This window comes from Cryptomeria japonica, chromosome 11 (genome assembly GCF_030272615.1).
Source record: "Cryptomeria japonica chromosome 11, Sugi_1.0, whole genome shotgun sequence".
In the NCBI taxonomy this organism is placed as follows: domain Eukaryota; kingdom Viridiplantae; phylum Streptophyta; class Pinopsida; order Cupressales; family Cupressaceae; genus Cryptomeria; species Cryptomeria japonica.
Genome location: NC_081415.1, coordinates 285,256,551 through 285,277,018, shown reverse-complemented (window position 1 = coordinate 285,277,018; position 20,468 = coordinate 285,256,551). Strand labels below are relative to the sequence as shown.

General features: G+C 37.0%; 1 protein-coding gene across 1 annotated transcript in view; it reads left to right on the top strand.

Moving 5' to 3' along the window:
* The first annotated feature begins 589 nt into the window (after positions 1–589).
* The window catches only part of LOC131050515 (uncharacterized), an 85,766-nt gene continuing 65,887 nt past the window's right edge, over positions 590–20,468 (top strand). Inside the window, exon 1 of the mRNA XM_057984714.2 lies at positions 590–900. Within this exon, the coding sequence (XP_057840697.2) occupies positions 736–900 (165 nt within the window). The 5' untranslated portion in view covers positions 590–735. The remainder of the gene's footprint in view (positions 901–20,468) is intronic.

Here is a 20,468-nt window from a genome sequence, read left to right as displayed (position 1 = left end):
TCTTATTAAGTTTAAAGTGGTTTTAAATTTGATTTTATAGTCTTTGAGCTGTAATACTAGATTTAGAGATAGTAATCAACGTTTTAATTAGAGAAGGTATGAAGTCTTCGAGCTGCAAATTTTCTCTCTTTTATAAGTTTGGAGCTTCAATATACTTGAAGTCGTTATGCTGCTATTTATTGCATCTTTGTTATTTAATTTGTCAAAAGGGTTGCCAAAGTCTATGAGCTTGTGTTAGCTCCTGAAATCATATATTGCATTGAAAGGATTTTTCTTTCGTTTTATCTCGTGGTATTGGTTATTATTATTATTTATTATTGTTCTTATTCGTAAGTCTTGAGAAAAGAACTCATTCTAAAACAAGAGAAAAAGAGGAACACCAATCCTAAAATAAAAAGAATTGATGAATATAACACCCAAATAATTAGTTCAAATATAATTTCTAGTTAAAAATTAATTGGTAACAAACAATAAGAAGACAGCCTCCTCAAAGAGAACTACAAATTTGTAAACCTTACGGTTTACAAAATTTTCACCTAATTATTAATATTAAGGAGAATTTTTAATGAGAATAAACTTGCGTTCAAATCCATAGCGAGGATTATCTGTGGAGCATAGGGTGCAACGTGTCATCTACGAATGACATGGTTGTTCATTTCCCTGGTGCACCGCAGCTACTCTTTGCTCAAGCTAATTACTATTGCAGAGTAAACCAATGGTCTCTAACGAATTGAGATGATGAATGTGGTAATTCCACGGGATTTCCATTATAATCTCCCATCTTGTTCAGTTCTTCGGAAGATTCAGCCACTCTGCGCCGTAAAAAAGACATCATTGAGATCAAAGGCCATGACTTCACCTTCTATTGCTCAGGATGAAGACGTCTCTTCTCAAGCTATAGTAAGTTTGGATTCTACACAGTTAATGTTTTAGACTAGTTTATATTTGCTCTGCACTCGTTTCAATTATTGTTAAGCACTGAAGCGTACCCATTGGGCCAAATGGGTTGCTAAGAAAAAGATTAAACTGATTTTTAGTTTACTGAGTTTCCAACCCAACTGATTGGAATATAATTTTGAGGCGCCTCTCAAGGAAGATTTTTCTATTTAACAGTATTAACAGTGTACGTACGGCCCAACCATGCTCAATTGATGTTAGAACATGTAAATCATGTCAGGCCTTATATAATTCACCTTGTAGATTTCCATATAAGGGTCTCAATTACCAGGGTAACTATTGTTTTTGTATCCTCAGCATAGGCTTCAAGCTTTTTCTGAACTTCCAAACTGCATACTTCTTTCAATCAAGCTGCATATCCTTTGTGTCTGTTATGCCAAAATCACTCTAAAATCGTAACCGACCTAATCCTTTTGTTTCATATCCCATTAAGGTGTGGCAGATTGAGCTGGAATATGGTTGAACTTGACAGTGACCAAACTTCATTTGGGACAACTAAATTAAGAATGATAGCGAGGATTGAGTTTGGGAGAAGATATTCATATTCTCTAATACAATGTACAAGTTTTTCGAAAATTTCCAAGTAGAAAAGATAAAGCTGGGTTTTTAGAAGAATCACTTTTTGGATTAAAAGATTATTTTACTGCAACATTTTCGTAATCAATAGTTAGCACTATACGAATAACTGAGACTGTTAAGAATCATTTTTTGGATTAAAAGATTTTTTTACTGCAATAAATATAGATTATTTTCGATAATTGATGGTGTCCTTTTCATAAGGAATTTTGATGTTGTATTGCTAAGATGTGTAGAAAGCAAAGTTCCCAGACTTGGACTCGGCTCGGACTCGGCTCGGACTCGACTTGTGACTCGGCTATGACTCGGCAAAATAAAAAACCCTTGAAATTTAGAGATTTTTAACGATTTAAAACTTGTTTCATGCACCCATTATTGAATAAAGCTTAAAGACACTATAACATCATCAAATAGAAGCTAATTTGATCACATACATAAACATACATCCATCACATGCGTAGAAATGTAAATTGTAGCTGAAGGAAATAGAAAACATAGATATATAGAGTTATAAATGTTGTCAAATGTATATAAAAACCATGACATCAAATGTTCCCAAACATATATATAACTGTAAACAAAAACAAGTCTATGGCTCAGGCTCTAGCTCATCCTCAGCCTCAGAGTAGTCTGTCTGCCTCCTACAAATGCGTCTAAGGTAGGTCCTGGATGACTGAGAAGCCATAGTCTCCGCCTATGAGGTGCCTGTGCCGAATCGTGCTCTATCCTCCTCCTCTGCCATAGCCACAGCCTCAACCTCTCTGTCTGCCTGGTCAACCCACTCATGGTCCTCCTCAGTGAAGATGGGATCGGTAGACTCAGTGATCCACTTAGACTCTGGATCGATCTCCGCTAAAGTGATCAGAGAGGAGTCAGTGTCCAAAATCTGTCTGGTCCTAAGACGGAGGTTGTAATGAACAAAAACAAGATCATTCAACCTCTCCACAGACAATCTATTACGCTTCTTCGAGTGGATGTGCTCGAACATGGACCAATTGCGCTCACATCCAGAAGCACTGCATGGCTGACTCAAAATATGGATGGCAATTTTTTTAAGGTTTGGGGTTGAGGGCCCAAACATTTGCCACCATCTATCTGAAATAACGAAAAAGAAAAAAAAATCAAACTCATTTCCAACTTTAAGGCTAGATTATAAAATCAAAAATTAAAATGCATAAGCCATAAACTTAAAAATCTTAAGTTTACATATATTTCTACCTAGCTGCAATTGTGTTCGTGCCTCTATGCACATGCTACTTGCAAAGATTGCCCCTTCTCGATTATTATATTTATCTAGCTGGAGAGTTGTACTTGAGGCTGTGCCATCAGTACACAACTTCTGAACCACCATATACAGGCCACTAAGAACCTCCTCATCCGCCTTGAAGTCATCACGGAATTGAAATGCAGGATTGAGGTAATAGGCTGCTGCATGGATGGGCCTGTGAAGCTGGTTCTGCCATCTCCTATCAATAATCTCCCAAATGGGGCCATACTTATCCTCATCTCCTGCATATATGGACCTAATGGCATCCTTGGCCCTATCCATACCCTCATATATATAGCCCATAGAGGGCTTCTCCCCATCAACAACTCGTAGGAGAACTACGAGGGGCTCAGTGACCTATACATAATGTTAAACAAAAACAATTAAGTCACAAATTAAATAAAAAGAAAAAGAAAAATTGCAAAGTTAAATTGTTAATAAATTAAAATTAAATTACTAAATAGTAGATACTAGATAGTAGATACTAAATGTTAAATTGTAATAAATTTACCTGCACGGTTTCTCCACAGGGGATCTGAAAACCTGGCTCATAAAAAATGCAATTTACCACATCTATCCCTGCAGTGGTCGTAGCATAGGATGAGGAAGTCCACTCCTCACCAACAAACATATGCCTCAAAGTTGCCTTTGATTTTATCAAGGATTTCAGTGTGAGGAAGTTTGAGGCAAACCTCGTGATACCAGGACGAGCCAACTCCTTTTGCCCCGTGTATTGCCTCATAATGCTAAGGACCAATGCATGATTGTAGATAAAATTGCTGATATTTTTGGCCCTTTCAACTATTGATTTCACCCATTCAAGCTTACCAATATCCTCCAACATGAGGTCAAGGCAATGGGCTGCACAAGGAGACCAAAAATTTTTCGGGTGCCTCTCCATCAAAAGTTTACCTGCAGCAATTATAAGTTAATTAGAAATTTTGATGTGTTAAGAAAATTTTAAATAATCATCGATGCCTCTCCATCAAGACTTGAAAAGTTCAAAATTTACCTGCAGCAACATAACTTGCTGCATTATCTGTCACCACCTGCACCACATTTTCTTCCCCCACCTCTTATATGACTTCCTCAATAGCCTCACATAAGTATGTGGCATTTTTCACATATGAGGAAGCATCAATAGACTTCAAGAACATGGTGGATCCTGAAAATAGAGTTTCAAACTTTCAACAAATCAAAATTTAATTTATTCAATGCATTTAGGGAAGTACAAATTAGAATGTCATGATCAATCACCTCCGCAGGAAACAAGAAAATTTAGGAGTGTTCTATTCCTTCTATCCGTCCAACCATCTGTCATGATGGTGCAACCCTTTTGGCTCCAAGACTATCGGTGGTCCTCTAGCTCAACTTTCATATCCTCAACCATTTGTAACAAGAGGGGGCCACTTAACTCAGCATCAGTAGGGGCTTTAAACCCCGCACCACAAATGGTTATGGAATCTACCATGCCTTGCCAATAAGGAGATCTGTCACAAATAGATTATGATTAGACAAAGTAGAGTTCAACTTCAAACTATAAATTTACTTTTAAACTTAAAGCAATCAAATCAAAAAGAATTACCTGGCTGCAATAAATGGAATGTTGCAAAAGTACCAAAACTTACAAATTTGTTTTCTTGCAGCATCATGAACCTCTTTGTTCCAACCCATGCTCTCAAGCGAGGGTTGTGCCCTAGGAGTACTATGTGGCACAAAATAACTATCCAACGTGGATTTCCGAACTCTAGGGCCAAAGGTAATAGTGCCACTAGGAGGAGTAGAAGTAGAAGCACTAGCACTAGCAGAAGCACTAGGACGAAAGGGAGGCATGGAAGAACCCTCTCCAACACAGCCTACGGATGTGGATGCGGATGCAGATGCGGATGCGGGTGCATGCGAGCCAATAGCACTTAACTCTTCCAATTGCCTCTTCTTAGTTAACTTTTCTTGTTCATGTGTTTCTAATTGGACATAACAGAAACGTTTTGCCTCAGGAGTTTGTAATTTGCATGCCACAATATCATGGCCAGGTATGCCGGCGATATGGTATTTAAATCTATTGATGCCACCAAAATTAATTTCTTTACAAAATAAACATTTTGTTTGATTTTTTTGTCTGCCAATGAAGTCTTCAGTATATTTCCAAGCCTCATCCTTTTTAGGCATTGTGAAAAATGAATGTTTTTTAAACGTGAAGGCTGCTGCAATAAGAAAATTTAATAAAGTTATAAACTAATAGAAAAAATCAGCAAACCCTAATTTAAAAAAAAAAAATTGTAAATACATGTTTACAAATTTTTTCTAAAAAAATGTAGGGTTTGCACTTTGCTATTATTCTACTTCTCTCATTGAAATTAAGCTAAAAAAATAAGAACATTCAAGATTTGGAAAGTTAACTGTTAAACTAAAAAAAATTAACAAACAAATGAAAAAAATCCATTAACATACCTAAAAAAACCAGCATAATCTACAAAGTTTAACACTTACCTCTTTCAAATGAGTTGAGAAGTCTTGCTTTGGACTCCTTGATGCTCTCAATGCAAGCCTATGGCCTCCCCAATGTGATTTGTGGTCTCCTTGATGCTCTTCTTCCCTACTGGTTGCAAACCTATGGCCTCTTGTTTTCCTTCCTCTCTCTCACTTTTCCTCTCTTCTTCTCACAACTAACAATTAGAAGACCTTTTAGGGTTATATGAAAGAGAAAGTAAAAAAAAAAAAAGTGAAAAAGCTTTTCTTTTTTTTGTTTTTTAAAATTGAAGTTAACCATTGCCGCGGCCGAGTCCTGGGGCTCAGACTCGGCAAGTTTTGCCCAAAACCTGCCGAGTCCGAGCCCCGAGTCAGCAAAAATCGCCGAGCTTGGCTCGACTCGCCAACTTGGCGAACTCGCTTGACTCGCGGCGAGTCTGGGAACTCTGGTAGAAAGTTCCACCAAAGTCTTTTAGTTGGATATTATTCATCTCAAACCATATTAACCAAGATCATGATGCCCAAAACCTGCCGAGTCCGAGCCCCGAGTCAGCAAAAATCGCTGAGCTTGGCTCGACTCGCCAACTTGGCGAACTCGCTTGACTCGCGGCGAGTCTGGGAACTCTGGTAGAAAGTTCCACCAAAGTCTTTTAGTTGGATATTATTCATCTCAAACCATATTAACCAAGATCATGATGACTGGATATTATTGCACCCAAATGTTTTTGAAGGCTCAAATGGGCAAGGACTTGCCAAATTTGCCAATTCTATACTGAAAAGAAGGAAGAAAGCCTCACTTTTCCTAAAATCTATCTATGCAGATCAGCTTTTTGTTCAATGGGGATTGGATTTCATAGGAGTAATAACCCACAATCAAGCACAAGCCACAAGTTCATATTGATGGCCATTTATTACTTCTTTAGGTAAACTGAAGCTATTGAAAGAAAGATGACAGTGGAAATACTTTTTACACTAATCAATGAGGAGAGAAATGTATGTGGAATATGATTTATTAGTTTCAAAGGAAAAATACATACAAAAATTAAATAACAAGGACACAATGTTTATCTTGGTAAAACAATGTAGCCTCCAAATATTGAACCAATATATTCACAATACCAATCTAGTTATAATATAGTAAAGGCTCAAGCCTTCATGAAAGAACAACCAAAACAAGTCTGGAAAATTTCTGGCAACATAACCCCTTGCAAAATCAAATTATGCTAGATCTCCAACCTAGGCACCGATATATAGAAGATACAAATTTGGAAACCACAAATGGTAAACCATAAATCATGGGGGAATACTAATCCCAAAAATGGTGTCCAATTTCCCATAAGGAATTCCATTGCCCAACTCTCATGATGAGTCAACATGCTAATCTTAGAAGATTCTCCTATGTTGTCATAACCCATCATAACTAACTCACCAACTTGGGTGCTCCATTTTGACTTTATTATCTCCATTAAAGGATGCCTTATGAAGTTATGATGCATCATAAGTATAACGTGTGCAAGAGAGTTGATCAAAAATCATGTCTACTATGTAACTCTATAATCATGTGCTTACATGCATCATAGAATTTGTCATTAGTAACCCCCATGTGACATGCATTCGCTATGCAACTTAAATAATAACTTTTTAAAGGAAATGGAAATAAAATTTGCATCAACTAACATCTATAAAGAATGAAACAGTTAACTGAAAGCATAATAATTTTTTTTTTAAAAACAAAGATTTAGACTAGATAGAAATAAACCAGTGCATATATGTAACGTCTACAATTTACTAAAACAATAAAGGAAGAAGAGAGGTTAGAGATTACAATTTTCTTTGAAATACATTCGGATCTTTAATTAGCTTTCTCAAAGATTGTGAGAGGGAAAGTATCATTAGGGTGCTTTTCTGCCCAACCACGGACTTACTAGTCCCCTCTGCCGTTTCCAATTGAAAAGGCCCGACCCTTTGCAGGGAGGTAACGAGAAGTTGGATTCATGCCATCTGAGACTGGTGTTTAACCCTACACAATCCCTAGTCGGTCACACACTATAGGCTACCCCTAACTAGTATGACCTTTGACGGGGTTGTATATCTGGATTAACGAATTGATTGACGCTCTCAGTAAGTAGCATCAACTTGGCCAAAGGTTTTAATGTAATTGCAATCACATTGATGTATGAAGTCAATGTTCATTACCCTTACTCAGCTTGACTAAACCCTTGAAGGATTCCAAGTTGTCATGTTAGACCTTATGCTAACTGCACACTGACTCTACAAGGCTCACTGACTGACAAACATATTTAAACTCAAGTACCTCATACTGGTCAAAAAGGATCTCGAGGTGACATTTACGGTAGTGGCGTAATTCTTTTATTGACATTTTCTTGGACTGAAGAAATGTAGAGTTCATTCCTGAACCCTTGAGCTGCAAACTGCCCTCTCAAGAGAACAAGAACGAATTCTTTGTTTTGAAGGTATGATGAATACACTAATACTCAATTATCTAAGTCAATTCTTTTCAGATTATAAGTCCAAAACAGTAGTTGATGTTTCACAATTCCCGTAGTTCCCTTTACTATTTACTTAAGTTACCATTTTCTGGCCATTGCAACTGGTTTCGGCTGTATAGTTACCTGAGATTAAAACCCTCATTGACAGCATTGTTTTCAAGCTTGAATTAAATTTCTCCAGAATCTACTAGTTATAGGTTTCTTTAAAATTCAGAATAATATCAATGGCTCAGTTTCAAGGCTCAACTTATCCCTTAATTTTCTTGAAGATCAAGGTTTAATCTCATTTCATAATACCACAATGTGGTTCATTGAAGGGCAGTGAAAGCCAAGCACAAGAGCATCACAATTCTTTTTGATAATATTACTATGTTTCCTTAATAACACAAAACTAATGTTTATTGAAAAAGAATATGAACTCATATTATTCTGTTCTTAGAAGACTGCCGAAATCATTCTTTCTTTTATCAGCTGAGTACTGGAGAAATTAAATCGTATTTCACTCTTCTCCTAGTAAATTCACTTACTTTTTAAGATTCTCAAATTTTGAAGGAAAACTGCGCATTACATTCTTCTTTTACTAGCCAAGCTTTCTCTACAATTTACATTCACTAGGGGTACATGACCTGGTTTAAGCAGCAAAAGGTATGAATCGATGTGGCTTTCTTTGCAGAAATTCCAGCACCCATGATTCCTTCCTAAGCTTCCACGAGTGGGTTATGCAGTAGCGCCGCTAGCCCAAGAAATTCCAGCTCACGTTGCAAGCAAACAATGAAGCTATTTGCAGTGTATGCTTCCCAATGAAAGAGTTCGAGCGTATTTTTTGTTTAGGGCATAAAAATACCATTCAAACATAATGATCCATTCTAATACAAAAGACCTCTATATCTTCTGTAAAGAAATGGTTTTGTGCATTTCAGATTAATTTCCTTCAATTCAAATATCATTTCATTTAAGTTTGTCTAGCATGCCTCCATTTCCGCCTCTGCCACTATGGCGATACTCATACCAACCCACTGATGTATATAAAGTGGTGCTTTAATAAAAGTAATAATATGGCTTTCATATTTAAGCCATACCAAAGATTGGTAATAAGGATTTTAAAATAAACTTTACTTTGCATGTATATGTATATATTTATATATATACAAACATGTATACATGTCTATATAAGCACGTATATGTATGTATCTCTTAATGTCTTGAATATATATATGCATGAATTGTGTTTTTTTTTAATAAATAATAAACAATTAACTTCAAGAAGTTCCATAATTATAGGAAACATATAGAGTAACGATAAGGATCTCAAAATGGTTTGGTTGTAAGAAAATAATACCAACTTGAAGACTGGGATGGTAAAAACCCTAATCATCTTCACCGACCAAAATAGGGTTACTTGGCTCACACTAGCTGACAAAAATGAGGTTAATGTAACTTAACATGTCTCAACTTATAGTTGGTATTACAGATACCATTGAGTCCTTCTTTGTTACCTCCCGACCTGATGATACTTCCCCTCCCTTCTCGGAGGACAACGATCTCCTGCACACACTTGGACAAATTCACGTACTTAGTCTAAAATCCTTACATATCTCTATCATTGCATTTATTGATAACAAAAGCAAACATCTGATATTCCATAATGATTAAACTAAATCATCAACATATGTTTTGTGAATCATCATTCCATTATACTCGGCAACAAGTATCAATGCATAAAAATAACATCAAAATATCTAGGGCACAAGTGGGATGTAACACCCCATATCTTACAATGTCATAATGACATTAGATGCTCTTACATCTTACACACATTGCAAAGTATTTGACATGTGGCCAAAAGTGCAACTTCAAAGTGGGATGCCCCCTTTACTATGTGAGAACAAAATAATAAATAAATTCAGTAAATAATTAGATATAAAACATTGGGATGCAAGGTTGAGAAACATTTCCCAATATTCTCTCATTAGTTGAATACCTTGCAATAGTAAAGGGAACTTCCAAAATCAATAGACTAGATGTTGAGGGCCAAGAGGCCAATAAATTCATTGCACCATTTGAACTTTCTTGCTAGATCTTTTTGCTAGCTCTATCTCGTATGGTCTACATACCTAAGATGAACTTAGATCCACAATCATCCCTTTATTGTTACCAAATATCAGCATATCATCCACATACAAATTTAACAAGGAAATGATCAACAACTTGCGTAAAATATACATAGTGATCTAATTTAGTCCGTACAATCCCAACTTCAAAACATATGAATCAAACTTATGGTACAACATTTTGGGAGATTGTTTGATACCATTCAAGTATTTTTTCAATCTCTAAACCAATGATTCCTTACCTTTTAACATGAATTGCTTGGTCTATTTCAAGTAAATCGCTTCCTCCAAATCACCATACAAGAAAGTTGTTTTCACATCCATTTGCTCTTTCTCATGATCAAAAGTTGCTACAATAGATAACAAGAACGAAATGGATGTCATCTTAGCAACAAGAGAAGAAATCTCACCATAATTAATTCCCTCAACTTGAAAAAATATCATTTTGCAAGCAGTCTAGCCTTGTACTTCTTAACACTACCATTTAATCTAGATTTCTTTGTGAAGAGGCATTTGCAACCAATAAGCTTCCAACCCTTTGGTAACTAAACCAAGACCCAAGTGTCATTTTTCTTCAAATAAAACATCTCATTATGCACAATCTAGAACTCATTGCCATCCATCTTCATTGCCTCAATCAAAGTTTGAGGCTCATCAGTCTTAGTAATCAAGGAAAAGATACATCTAAAATTAGATGGGCTCTCTTCTCTAGTTGCCTCCTTTGTAGAGTGAACCTCCTCAAAAGCTGATGTGGAGATTCTTCTTTGGAACTCATTGATCTCTTTGTAATAACCTCTTTGTTAGGTCCATCTTGAACCTCTAGTTTAGCCTTAGGATGAAGATGTCTTGGTCATTGGCAGTAATTGTACCGTAGACTTTGTACTCCCATCTAGTTGCCAAATTAAAACTAAAAGCGAAGGCTTGATCTCTCAAATATTACATTTTGACTATCTAATGCCTTCTTAGTCATAGGATCTTAAAGCTTGTAACCTTTCATATTGTTGCCATAGTCGATGAGTATAGATTTCACTTCTTTATAATGTAACTTTGACCACTTATCCTTAGACACATGAGCATATGCTTGAAGATGCTGAAGTGAGGGCTTTTTGTCCATCCAAACCTCAATAGGGGGTTTATCCATAAGTGTTGATATAGGAGACTTGTTCATTAGGTAACATGTGGTGCTAACTGCCTCTACTTAGAATTTTATGTTCCAAATCGGCTCCATTGAGTATACAAATAGACCTCTCCATCAATGACTTGTTCATGGTCTTTGCAACTCCATTTTGTTGGGGTGTATGGAGTTTTCTTATTTTGTGCAATACCATTTTCTTTGTAGAATCTATTAAACTCACCTGAACAATATTCTCCAACATCATCTATTCTCGATAGCTTGATCATTTTGCTTGTCTGGTTTTCCACAAAATCCTTAAACTCCTTGAATTGACTAAAGACCTTGAGTTTATTCTTGAGAAAATAGACCTAATTCCTCCTAGAGAAATCATCAATAAAAGAAACATTACACAAGAATTTTGCTAGTGAAGGCACATCGACAAAACCAAACACATCACTATGAATAAGATCCAAAATCTTGAGTCTTATGTGAGTTTTGGTATATCTAAACACAATTTTTTACCTTAAAGACGATGTTCACAAAAGTCAAAGTCAAGTGAACAATTAACTATACCCTCTTCAAGATTTCTATTTTTCAAGGTCCTAGGACCCTTCTCACCTATTTGGTCCATGCATTCATTCCATAACATAGTCTTCTTAGTTGGTAGCTTGCTATTTGAGGTGAGAATGCATTTAATTGTCCATATTGCTTTTCTAGATTCTGTAAGTACCTTTTTTGCAAGTCCAGATCTTACAAGTGCCTTTGCTGCAAATCCTAGTGTTGGTGGTTTTTTGGCTAAAAGTACCAATCCTATTGATGCGGATGCTAAAGGTGCCAAAGTTGTAGGCTTGGATTTTGAAAGTCCTTTTTCCATAGATATTGTTGAATTGTTACACTAAAGTCCTTTTGCTAGCATCGAGGAAAAAAAGATCCAAATTGAAGTCCCTTTGCCAACACCATAGCTCCACGAACCATTTTACATCCACCACTATTGAAGACTACTTGCACACTTGCTTTATCATCTTGCTAACAAATAACATGTTTTGTGCCAAACTTGGGATATGTTGAACTCTTGAAATACTTTGATCCTCCCATTAGAGAATCCGATATTGACTCATCCACAACCAACAATACTCAAAAAGAGTTGTCACCGAGGTAGACCTTCCCATCATCAAACTTCTAATAGACAAAAAATCACTCTTTATGGGGAGTGATGTGGAAAGATGAACCAAACTTGGTCATCCTTGCATCCGCACATGCATGTGTGGCAAGGGCTACAACAAATGCATTTGATTCATACTAAGAAGCTCTAGAATTTGAATCATCATTTAATTCATTCTTTTAGTTCTACTCATTGGAGTCCTTGATGCGACCTTTCTTACCACATTCCAACATTTTACCTTGGATTTACCTAGAGAGTTAGATCTCCCTTGAGACTTAGATTTGCTCTTGTCCTTCTTCTTGTCTTTCTGATTTGATCACCCATGAACAACCAATGCTTCCTTGCCAAATTTTGAAGTCGTCTGCCTCATCTCCTCCGAGAGCAAAGAAGCCCCTAGCTCATCAAGAATGAACATTGAAGTAGTACTTAATGGCCATAACTAGATTGTCCCATGAATTTGGCAAATAACATAATAGGACCATGCATCAATATTCTTCCATCTTCACACTAACATACTATAACTAGCTAATAATGGTATTAAATACATTTAGGTGCTCAACGATTGAGTCCCCATCACCAATCCTCAAAGAATATCCCCATCGCCAATATTCAAAGTATATAGCTTCTTCCATACAAAAGGCTTGTTCACCTCAGATTCAGCCTAGTACAAATTTCCTAACTTTTTCTAGTGGGTTCTAGCTGTGGGTTATTCCACAACATTCGAGAGCATTGAATTTTCTGCCAAACAAAGCTGAATGAGGCCTTTAGATTTTTGATCTAACACATCTCAATCTTCATCTTTCATATCTATAGTTTCCATATAGAGATTGCTAACCATAGATTTTTGCCTTTCAAAAGATCCTTCATCTTGATCTTCCATAGCTCATAGTTTGTGCCACTAAATTGTTTCATTGCCAGCCATGATGTACTTGTCATTTTTATTGAAATCATAGATCTTCTGCATATAGATCACATTCAAACCAAGATTAGTCCGAAAAATCTCTCTCCTTCCATCTAGGAAGTAGAGCTGTTTAAGCTTTGATACCAAATGAAAGGAAGACAGTAACAAAAAGACTTCCTACACTAATCAATGAGGAGAGAAACACATGCAAAATACAATTTATAGTTTCAAATGGAATATACATACACAAAATTATACCATAATGATGTAGTGTTTCACTTGGGAAAAATCCATTCAAGGAAAAACCCAACCTTTGAATCTCAAACCAATTTATTTATAGTACCAATCTAGTTACAATAGATTAACGAGTTTAAGAATTTATAGGAGAAAAACCAACACAACTTTGGAGAAACATTAGCAATATAACCCCATGCAAAATGACATCATACTACATCACCATCCTTGGCACCAATATATAAAAGATACAAATCTGGAAACCATAAAACATGTGACAGTACCACTCCCAAAATTGGCACTGAAATCTCCATGAGGAACTCCAATGCCCCAATCTTACAATGACTCAACTTACTAATCTTAGAAAATTCTATTACCTTGTCATAACCCATCATAACCAACTTACCAACTTGAGTGCTTCTTTTAAGTCCATTATTTCCTTTCAAAGATGCCTTATGATGCCTCATAACTTACTTCATAGAGTTGACAAAAGTCAAGCCTACTAAGTAATTCCCTTTAATCATGTTTTGGCATGTGTCATAGAATCTTTCATAAGAAACTCCCACATCTTACAATGTCATAATGACATTAGATGCTCTTACAGTTACTTACATACATTACAATACATTAATAGGCCCTAGCCTTCATAGGAGAACAAACAACACAAGTTGAGGGAACTGGGGTTAGCTTAAGTCCTAGCAAAATCACATCATACATCTCCACCCTAGGCACCAATATAGAAGGTTCAAATCAAGAAACAAATTATAAACCTCAAGAGAATGCCATACCCAAAAATGGCACTTACATCTCCATTAGGAATTCCAATGCTCAACTCTCATGACGAGTCAACATGCTAGTCTTAGAAGATTCTCTTACATTATTAGAACCCACCATAGCCAACTCAGCATTTTTTGATCCCATTATCATCATTTAAAGATCCCTTATGACATATCATAACATGTGTCATAGAGTTTGTCAAAAGTCAAGTATACTACATAACACCCTATAATCATGCTTACATATGGCGTAGGATCCATTACAAGTAACTCCCACATCTTACAAGGGCATGATGACATTAGATGCTCTTATATACACACTTTACAAAGTATTCTATACATGGCCAATAGTGCCACCTAAAAGTGGGACACCCTCTTTACTACGTGAGGACAAAATGATAAACATTGGGATGCAAGTTTGAGTCATCTTTTCCTACTTTTATAGCATTGGAAGAATCTATTATGGTGGTCATCATTGGCTTCCTTGAAGGAATCATAACTAGGATCGACTTACTTGAGACCATAATCACTAATATGCCAAGGCATTTGTTCAAGTAGGCATCACCAAATTCGTATTGAAACATGGAATATTTCTAAAATGCTTCATCAAATTATTACCGTCAAGGAAACAAGCTTGTGGAGTCAACAAATAAAAATTCTATTAAGGATCATCAAACGGATTGGTTCAAATTTCAAAAGGAAGTGACATTTACACCTTAAAGAAGCTCAACGAGAAGACAAGATTACTCCTAAACAAGGCTTAGGGATCTCCCCTTATGCTTTGGTTTATGGAAAAGTGGCACAATTACCAAGTTCAATTGAACTACTAGCACTTGATGAAATATCCTTTCTAAATTTCCCAGTTGAATTTAGACAGAAAAATAACCAGAATAGAAAACGTTGCAATCCTTCAAAAATTCAGAACTTCACAAATAGATTGTCATATTAATACTTCACAGGTACAAACAGATTCCTATAATCATAACTTCAGACTGGATTATTCAACTGCAACAAGTATTCCCAGTTTATGCAATCCACACCTATTACAATATATAGATGTGTGTTCACAATCCAATGTTGAGGTGGACACTATACCAGGTAGACAGACTGCACTCCATCTTGGTCTGGCTTTGTTCTAATCTGCAATGTGAAGTCTCTTGGATCTGAAGTCACACAGGCTCCCCTAACTCTTCCTTGGATGCCAGAACTGAATTTTGCTTTGTTGAAGACAAAAGCAAAGGGAATCATCTATATTGCATCTTCCTACTACCTCAGAAGCTTGTGGGTATGTCTAGGATGTACTCACAGGGCACTTAGGGTAATAGGGTCGTACCCTTTCCATCCCATCCACACTCTTGATCCTACTCTGAAATTGGCTCTCATTTGGTCTTGCAGTCGCCCAATAGCATAGCATGTAGCAGACTGGTTTGTCCTTGTTATCAGCCAACAGTCATTGTGGTTCCTCTCTGTTATCAGCTAGTTGAATGACCCACCCAAATGACCCCAAAACTCCATTACAAGGGTATTTGAACCCCTTTATGTGCCTCTGCGTCCTTGTAGCAATGAAAAGATGACATGGCCCTGGAATATCAATATCTAGATTTGCAACTGCTCTAGCATCCAAATGTCCCTACATAATTTCCCACTCTTGCCTCCTAGCCTAATAGGTGCAACAGACGATGTTTTCATTGTCTGCCCACCATGCATGCATACAACCATGACCCATCTTGGAATCAATGGTGATGATTGTATCTGAAGAATTTCTTGCAACATGTGGCATTTTTCCACCGTGCCACTGCCCATGTGGATAGAAACCCAATAAATGGATTTTCAACAATTTCCAACAACAATCATGTACTTTAGCAGCTTATTACTTCGGTTGCATCATGCTCATTTTAGAGCTAGGTTCCATGACTTTGGCAGCACCCTCATGTCTATGTAAGCAACTTTATGACTTGGGCAACATGTGTCCTCTTTAGTAGCTGTTGTCATCTTTCACAACATCTATGCATTTAACAACAATTATCAATTATGTATTGCAGAACATGACCCCAACTATCCAAAAGAAATCTGAACTAGTTGATTGATTTTGGATTAACAAATACCTAAAGGCATGACACTTCTTGACTTTTTTCATTTTTTAGGCACACTAATGTTCTATCTCAAGACTCACCAAAGGCATGCCATTTTTTTTATCTGGTTCATTTTTTCAACACTCTAATGGTCTATCATGTGACCCACCACCAAAGGCACACCACTTTTTGACTTTAAAAGATTTTTCACGTGCTAGAGGTGGGTCACAGATTCTACCAAAGGGAAGCCACTTTTGTCCCTTTCTGAATTTTTGGTGCTCTAGTGCTTTGAAAGCTTCAAAAAGATTTTGTGGTTTGCTACAAGATGAAATCAATCAAAGTTTGAAAGAAACGCAAACAAGCACATGTAATGATAATTTCACAATGAAGGAACAAATAGGGAATGATTAATTTTCACACAAAAATATGACTTAATACAGAAAAATTTGGTATGGGTATTGATGAGTTCTATCTATGTCCTATTTATCCCATATTATAGTCTTTTCCCTATGCTATAAAGAACATTTTTGTACTTCATTTTTGTATCATATTATGACCTTTTTAATATTTTTGCTGCATATTATTAAATAAAAATAAGTGAGATTTAATTTATGTTTGAGGTAAAATAAGAAAAATAATCATTAGACTGTATTTACTGTTGAAACTTAGTAGCTTCGGTAAGATAAATGATTGAATGTGAGACTTCATTTATCTCTCATTCAATCATCTACCTTATCGATATAACTACAATCTAAATGTAGACCTCATGATTAAATAAATGAACTTGTTATAATCATCTTATATGCATAATCGATCATACTATAATCATATTACTCATGCTGTGATTGTAATAAAATCAGACCAGACTTATGATAACTATCATAGCTATCATATGATAGCATCAATTGATGCTATCATATGATAACTATAATAGTTATCATCTTAATCTCACATTATATCGATCGGTTATCTGATGATTATATTATTTGACATAACCCGATTGTTTATTGAGTGATTATATTACTTGACGTGACCCAATTGTTAATCGGTTAACTATACTATTTGATGTGACCCGATTGGTAATCAGTTTATTATGTTAAATGACGTGAACCGATAGTTATCGGTATAACACTCAAATGAAGCGGTGCCTATGCACCGATCAAGACATGTCTTGATCGGGCATGTCAAAAGACATGTCCGGTCAAGGCATGCCTTGATCGGTGGGCATTGCCTATAAATATACATGTCAATGAAATGCTGTAGGTGCATAGAAATAATTAATGTTATCTTCAGCAACTTGTGACATAAGAAGCAACAAAAAATATCAGTAAAAAAATAATAATATTATACAACTTCAGACTTGAACATAAATTTGAATATCATTTACATGGTATGAGAGCCAGGTCCAGGCTAGGAGCCCCAAGCACACGAGAGGTGTGGCTTAAGGGGGGATGTTAGTGTTGGAAATAAGCCACACCCAGACCGACGATGGATTGGTCCAAGAGGGGCCAGTAGCTCAGTGGTAGAGCACTCCAACAGCGTATGGAAGGTCCTAGGTTTGAGTCCTAGCTGGTCCATCTCTCAACATGGTATCAGAGCCACACTGATCGAACCTGAGGCATTCAAATTTGAGAAGTTCAAACCGAAGATATAAACGTCATATTTCCCATGGCTAATGCTATCAGATTTGAGGACAGACTTGAAGGAGGCGACAATTTCTCAGCATGGAAGTTCAGACTTAAAATGATTCTAAAAGAAAATAAAGTTGAATCATTCGTAAGAGTTGAATCTAAAGAACCAGAGAATGAACTTGACAAATTGACATGGATTGAGGGAAATGAAAAGGCCATGAAGATCATAGTCGATGGAGTGAGAAATCACATCATGCCAATAATAACAAAGCATGAGACTGCCTACCTGTTGTGACCATTTCACACATCGCCCCATCGCAAATGGGGACCCCCTCTTTTTGCTTGTTTTTCGCTTGTTTTCGCTTTCGTTTTTAGGGTTTTGTTAGTCAGTTAGTTGTCTGGATTTAGGGCCAAGCCTTAGGGTTTTAAATTTTGCCTTTTCAAGCCAAAATCCAGTCATTTTTTGAGAGCTTTTGAGCTTCTTTTCTAGAATGCAAATTTTGAATGCAATGAATTCGCCAAAATGGTCTAATTTTCAATTGGAATGTTCATGCAGAGCTTAAACTTGTCTAAGTGTTGACCGTCAATATGAATTTTTGTCTGACTGAATATTTTGACCAAATTTTGACTTTTTTTGAATTTTGATCCTAGGTATTGGAATTGATTTGTTTTCACCTCGTGAAGTGTTAAAATGTGAAAAATCTTGTTATTTTGGCCTGTAGGAGCAAAATCGCTCCTGTCCCTCAGTGAAGGACGGGAGCTCAATTTCAAATATCTCATCATCCTTGCAGAGTCCAGATAAATTTTACGTTTGAAATGATAGAGAATGACAAGATCTTTCCATTGAATATAAATTGAAGATTTTCATGAACACAGAAAGGCCTCCAGGAGGAAAATCGCTCCTGTCCCTCAGTGAAGGACCGGAGCTACAATTCAAATTTCGCCTTGTCCTTGCAAGATTTTGAGAACTTAATGATTTGAGGATGTCCGAAGGAAGATACTTTGCCAAATGAATATAATTCGAGATGCAAAAAACGAAGGAAAATGACCTATATTGACTAAATCGCTCCTGTCCCTCTCCAAGGGACCAGGGCGAGGTACCTTGTAGCTCTCGTCCCTCTCCCAGGGACCAGAGCGATTTCCTTCATTTTGCAAAATCCAGACAAGGGTCGAGGCAAGTTTACGTTCAAAAACAAGGGAAAACATGAGATGAACACATTGAATATAAATTGAAGATTTTTGGGACGTCCATACCAGTGTTAAAAGCCTAGTTCGCTCCTGTCCTTTGGGAAGGGACCAGAGCGATTTTTGATATAATTGCTTTTTTTTGCAAAATTACAAACAATGTCAAGGCATGGACGGATAGAGTAAAGGAGGACGAATCCGTTGAATATAAACTTAGAGCATGGCAAAGTGAGATGAAAGCCACAAGGGAAGGATCGCTCCTGTCCCTCTCCAAGGGACCAGGGCGATACAATGGTGATGATACGTCCCTCCAAAGTTCAAGGTCGTCCCTCCAAGGTTCAAGGCCGATTCAAGTCAAGACGAATGGTGGCGAAGACATCTCAAGGCATTTCCATCAAGCGCAACGTTGCGAAGGTCATCACATGGAAGGATTTGCACTCTATAACCCAGATCGCTCCTGTCCTTTGGGAAGGGACCAGAGCGATATCTACATAATGGCGTAAATTTCAAAAGGCAAACAAATTTCAAGTTACCAAAAGGGTCGAAAGGACATCATTCCACGCAATGAAGATAATTGCAAGTTGGTACAAACAAGAACAAGCATGTTATGATGAACTTCGCTCCTGTCCCTCAGGAAGGGACTAGAGCGATATTGATATATTAGATTAATCCATGCAAGATTTACGTAAAGACAAAGATACACAAGGTTACATATGCTCCAGGACATCGTTTGAAGATAATTTGCAAGAGTTTTAAACGTCCAAACATTGCTAATCAAGGTAAAAGTCTCCCATCGCTCCTGTCCTTTGGACAAGGACCAAGGCGATACTATTAGAACACTCCCGTTCCTTCAAAGATCAAGGCGAAGCAAGGTTAGGAAGTGCGAAGGACAACGTTTGAAGGACATTGCAAAGGAGATCGAAGTTTAAAATCGCCAAGACCAAGGAGAAATGTGGATCGCTCCTGTCCCTCTCCAAGGGACAAGGGCGATGATCCTTATAACATCGAAGGTACCTTGCAAAAGCGAGTGGGACGTGCGCAAAGGACACAAGCATTGATAAGTTCGAAGGTCAAAGATACAAGATGAACATAAAGACATGGAGATCGCTCCTGTCCCTCTCCAAGGGACAAGGGCGATGTTATATAAAACACATGACATTCTTTGAAAGTCACGTTGAGACAAGGACGCACAGGATTTTAAATGACATTTAAAAGATGATGCAAGGAAAGGATCGTACCAAAATGAGGAATTTCAAGCAAAAACATGGAGATCGCTCCTGTCCCTCTCCAAGGGACCAGGGCGATAATGATCATAAGATACATTTGCTCGCACAAGAGAGGCATTCAAATTCGAAGGACCACCAGATGATCGATTTGGGAGGTGAAAATGAAGGAGTTAAAACGTCAAAAACGCAAGAATCTAGACCAAAATCATGAATCGCTCCTGTCCCTCTCCAAGGGACCAGAGCGATGAGGTACGTCCTTTTATTTTCATATCTTTGG